The 5,350-nt window shown below is 46.8% G+C and overlaps 1 protein-coding gene across 1 annotated transcript in view; it reads right to left on the bottom strand.

Moving 5' to 3' along the window:
- Positions 1-2,204: 2,204 nt before the first annotated feature.
- The window catches only part of NLRP4 (NLR family pyrin domain containing 4), a gene marked incomplete at both ends in the record, with an annotated part of 15,023 nt that continues 11,877 nt past the window's right edge, over positions 2,205-5,350 (bottom strand). Inside the window, 3 exons of the mRNA XM_080703763.1 lie at positions 2,205-2,295; positions 3,425-3,595; positions 4,950-5,120. Of these exons, the coding sequence (XP_080559889.1) occupies positions 2,205-2,295; positions 3,425-3,595; positions 4,950-5,120 (433 nt within the window). The remainder of the gene's footprint in view (positions 2,296-3,424; positions 3,596-4,949; positions 5,121-5,350) is intronic.

Here is a 5,350-nt window from a genome sequence, read left to right as displayed (position 1 = left end):
TTCCGGGAACCCCAGTACCACCAAAAAAAAAAAAAAAAAGCGTCTCCCCCGCTAACCATTGCGGGGAGAATATTGACCCTGCTCTGTTGAAAAGGAACACTTAATTCGGTGTGGTGGTATGTACTTCTAATTCCAGTTTTTGGGAGGCTGAGACCGGAGGATCAGAGGTACAATGACAGTCTCAGAAAGTTAGTTCGACCCTCAACAACTTACCAGGACCCTGGCTCAAAAACAAAAAATAAAAAGGGCTGGGAGTAGAGCTCAGAGGTAGAACACCCCTGGGTTCAATTCCTAGAAGAAAAAGAAAGGAAGGGAGGAAAGGAGATAGAAAAAAGTAAGGGTAAAACCCACGAGAACTCACCCCTAAAGGAAATTAGGCTTCCAAGCTCTTTCCAGTCAGACACATCTCCCAAGGCAGAAAGGACAGGTGCCGGGCTGCCCCACCCCCGAGCTCTTATAGGCTCAAATCCAGGCAGGTGACATCGCCCTTTCCATTGGCTGGGGCTGGCTCGTTCTTCCTTGTTGCACCAATTTGAAAGCATTTAGCATCCTGGGCTCAAAGTTAATGGGCTGCCAGGTGTGATCTTCCAGGTGTCTTAATTTGTAAAAGAACTTCTCCTCCCTACCACTTATGTCCAAGAGCAAGCAGGAGAAAATTACCTGTGGGGAGAACTTCCCAAGCTCACAGAGAACTATCAGTGCACCCAGTTCTGGTGAGCTGCTTTCTGCTAGGGAATATCTATTGTAATTCTCTGGGTGATCATGTCCACCTGTCCATCTCCCTGACTTGGAGTCTTCAGAAGCCCTGGGGCCCAGACTTAACAAGCCCTATCTACATGAGATCCAGAGATGAGCTTGTTGGAAAAGAGAGGTGGAGTTGCAAAGCACCGCCTTGTCAAATTAAAAAAAAAAAAATCACAGCCAGGTGTGGCGGTACATACCCATTATCCTGGTGTTTGCAAGGCTGAGATAGGATCACTGGTTCAGGGCTAGCCTCAACAACCTCGTGAGGCCCTCTGCAATTTACTGAGACCATTTCCAAATTAAAAAAATTTTTTAAAAGGCTGGGGGTGGAAATTGAAGGTAGAATGCCCCTGGGTTAACTCCCCAGTACTAAAATATAGTAAAATAATAAAAATAAAAGGTCTGGGGATATAGCTCAGAGGTAGAATGCCTCAGGTTCAATCCCCAGTACCAAAACCAAAAAAGTTTTTTTTTTTTTTTTTTTTTTTTGCAGTACTAGGGATTGCATGCAGGGGGTTCTACCTCTCAGCTACACTCCTCAGCCCTTTTATTCTTTATTTTGAAACAGGGTCTCACTGAGTTGCAGAGAGTCTCACTAAATAGAGAGGCTGGTCTCAAACCTGTGATCCTCCTGTCTCAGTCTACCAAGCACTGGGATTACAAGCATGCACCACCACACCCAGCTAACCAAATGCTTTAAATTAAAACTTCATCAGGCAAGACAAGTGAAAACAAAACAAAACAAACCAAAACAATTAGATCCCTACTAGGACCAACAGGAAGAAGGATGATCAAGTTGGATCAGCTCTTCTAGTGCACTCGATGTGGCCAGTATCTTCCCAGGACAACACAACCACTTCAATGTACTGTGTGTGTGTGTTACTGGGGATTGGACCCAGGGGCATTCTGCCTCTGAACTATACCCCCAGCCCTATTTTAGCTCGCACTATATTATGAAATAGGGTATCAGTAAGTTGTGGAGGGCCTTGCTAAGTTGCCGTGGCTGGCCGTGAACCCGGGATCCTCCTGTCTCAGCCTCCTAAGTACTATGGTTACGAGTGTATGCCACCATGCCCAGCTTCACCTACATTCTTGCCCCAGCCATTCACCAAAAGCAAACTCTGTTTTGAGATTTTATAAGGTGTTTTAAGAAGACAGAATACTTTATTAGGTGTTTAAAATGTCATTGTGAGATGGGATAGGAATTTTATCATGAAGGTCTTTCCGTGGCTTCTCTGAGGTCACTGAACAAATTAAAACCCGCATCTGTTACATGAAACACATCTGTACAGGTGATAAAAACATGGCTCTTGGCGTGCTGGCGACTCATCATTCCTGAGCACAGACAGGTCTACACTTGGGCCCGGGGCCCAGTCCCAGCCCCCACAGGTGTCCTGGGTTGGAAGGAGTGCGAGCTGCAGGCTATCCGGCCTCTGCCCCTGTATCCTATTTCTGCTTCCTCAGTTCTCCATGATTGTCAACTGGGCATTTCTCTCCTCCTCCATCTTCAGAAGTGCCCAGGTTTCCTCATCAAAGTCATCTTTTTGCAGTCTGGCAAAATATAAAAGGGGTTCTGATTAATTCACCATTTTTGTTGTTGTGTGGTTTTTTTTTTGTTTTTTTTTGTTTTTTTTGCTTTTCTGTTTTTCATCTTGTTTCAGAATTTCTTCAGAGGACAAGGTAGGAGTGGCTAAATTTGCTCTAAGGAAACAAACCTACTTACAATATATAGCCCTGGGCTGGTAATATTTAATCCCCCTGCCCCACACACTTCCTCCCCCCAAATGCCCTCATTTGTTCTTTTCCTTTTCTTTTTGTTTGGTACTAGAGATTAAATCCAGTGTGCTCTACCTCTGAGCTACACATTCAGACCTTTTAATTTTGAAACAGGATCTCAACCGCGGTGGCACATTCCTGTAATCCCGGTACTTGGGATTCCTAGACAAGAAGATCACAAGTTTGAGGACAGCCTCAGCAAGTAGTGAAACTCTCAGCAACCTAATTAGACCTTGTTTCAAAACAATAAAAATAAAAATAAATAGGACTGGGGGGATAGTTCCAGGAGAAGAATGACCCTGGGTTCAATCCTCAGTAATACACTCATATACACACATACATGGTCTCACTATGTTGCCAAGGGTCTCACTAAATTGCTTAGGCTATCCTCAATCCTGAGCTCTTCCTGTCTCAGCTTCTCAAAATTGAGATTACAGGTGTGTACCACCACGCCCAGCTGCTTTGCCCATTTCTGCGGTATAAATGCTCCAACCGTGGCCAACTTTAAGCTGCCAACTTGATGTCACTGACTAGAACCTATGACGGACAGCATCAATTCCATAAGGACATTAGAGTTTTAGACAAGAAGTCAGTGGAAAATAGGAATGGTTGTTTGGGGTACTTGGGATTGAACTCATGGACATTCCACCTTTGAGCTACACCTCCAGCCCTGTTTATTTTTTATTTGGAAATGGGGTCTCACTAGGTTGGCCTCAAACCTGTGATTCTCCTGTCTCATCCTCTCAAGAAGTGGGATTATGGCCGTGCACCACCACACTTGGTTCACCATTTGCATTTTAAGTGCAATGATATTATCCTATAGCAGCTGCACATTGCAGGTCCCAGCCAGTTCCTTCTCAGCCCTGAGGACTCTGCCCACCAAGGAGCACAGACGCCAGCTCACCCAAGCATGTTCAGGGCACACTCTGGCTGTCTCAGGGCCTCACACAGCACAACTATGCCATCGCGGTCCCAGGCATTCTGCATCAGGTTCAGCCCCCACAGGGTCTTACAGTGAGTGAGAATAGAAGCCAGGTCCTCACAGCAGGTGCTGGTTAACCCACACGCTTCCAGCCTGCAAGAGAATGACACATAAGGGGTGCCCCCACCTTGGGGTAGGATGTGAGCCAGATGGCCCGGGACAGTACCTGACAGCCCAGAGTTTATGACGTCAGATTCTTCCTCGGCAGCTGACATACCACATTCTGCGGTATCTGTGCCCCAGACAAAGGGACTTAGCAGCCCCATTTCACTAAGCCTTGGAGCACATCTTCCCAGCCCCCGAATCTGGCTGGCCTGGACCTGGCTTCAGATGATAGGGCACAGAGCAAGCAAAGTGACAAGCGTTCTGAGCCTGCATCGCAGATGCCTGCAATGCTTCTTGGACACTTGTGCCCCGAGATGCTGCAAAGGGCTAAACTCTGTCCCCTCAAAAAAAAATTCCACATCAAAATCCTCAGGTCCTCAGATGCAACTGTGCTTGGAGATAGTCTCTCTCTCTCTCTCTCTCTCTCTCTCTCTCTCTCTCTCTCTCTCTCTTTTTTGTTAGAACTAGGGATTGAATGCAGGGGCAGTCTACCTCTGAGCTACACCCCCAGACTTATTTTTATTCTTTATTTTGAAACAGGGTCTTATTAAGTTGCGCAAGACCTCACTAAGTAGCTGAGGCTGGCCAAGAACCTGTGATCACCCTGTCTCAGCCTCCTAAGTACTGAGATTATAAGCGCGAACCATCACACCCAGCATGAGAGTCTTTTAACAGAGGTATTTGAGTTAAAATGAAAACATGGGGGTGGGCCCCAAGCTGGTACAACTAGTGTCCAGAGGAAAAGAGGAAATTGATGCATGGACATTCACATAAGGGGGATGGCACGAAGACACAGGGAGAAGTCAGCCATCCACGGGCCAAGGAGAGGGCCCAGGGCAAGTTTTCCCTCTCCGCCCTCAGAAGGAACCGGCTCTGTTGACACCCTCACCTTGGACTTCCAGCCTCTGGAACCATGAGACAATCTATTTCTGTTTGTGGAAGTCACCCGGTGCAGGGTGCTTTGTTACAGTAATCTCAGTGAATGAATTTAACTGCCATGGCATGAAGCCTGGGTTAGTCAGGTGATGAGAGGTGGTCCATTCTCACCCCGTGGATGGCCAGCCAACTGCCGTACCTGACAGTGAGGCCAAGCCAACCAGCCAGTGCCCCAGATAACCACGCCTTCTGATCACACCCTGGGGGAGATCAGCCATGCCTGGCCCAGGCCAGCGGGCAGCCAGCAGTGAACACTCATGTGTGTAGCCCCAAGGCTCTGGAGTGGTGTATGATGCAACCACAGCCAACTGCCTTGAAATCACGATGGAGCTTCTTTCTCTTTCTGTCCATCAGTCCCCATCTTCCATCACCCATGACTATTAGCCGTGACTATGACTTTACCCACCCCAGAGTTTCCAAGCAGCTGTTGGGATGAATCAGAGCTTCACACAGCAGTTTCATGCCAGCATTCTCTATCTTGTTGTACCCAATCTGTAGATTTATCATGTTTTTATTGCTTCTAAGAACTAAAGCAAGGGCTTGACAGCCATCAGCGGTGATGAGACAATTCGCCAAACTGCAAAAGAAAAATTATGATACTGCAGCTCCCTCCACCCACCCACCGAGACCCCAGGGGAACACCCTGAGACTCCATGCAGGAACATGGATGGTTATGAACCCTGTGTATATTCTGTGTACAAACCCATGAGAAAGTTTATAAATTAGGCCCAGCAATAATAAAAAAAAATAATTCTAACAACATGCTGTAATAAAAGTTATGTGAATATGGCCTGTCTTGCAAGAGGC

This window comes from Muscardinus avellanarius, assembly GCF_963383645.1.
Source record: "Muscardinus avellanarius genome assembly, chromosome: 10".
Lineage (NCBI taxonomy): Eukaryota > Metazoa > Chordata > Mammalia > Rodentia > Gliridae > Muscardinus > Muscardinus avellanarius.
Note: the sequence above shows the minus strand (reverse complement) of the source record. Positions and strands in the feature narration are given on the sequence as shown.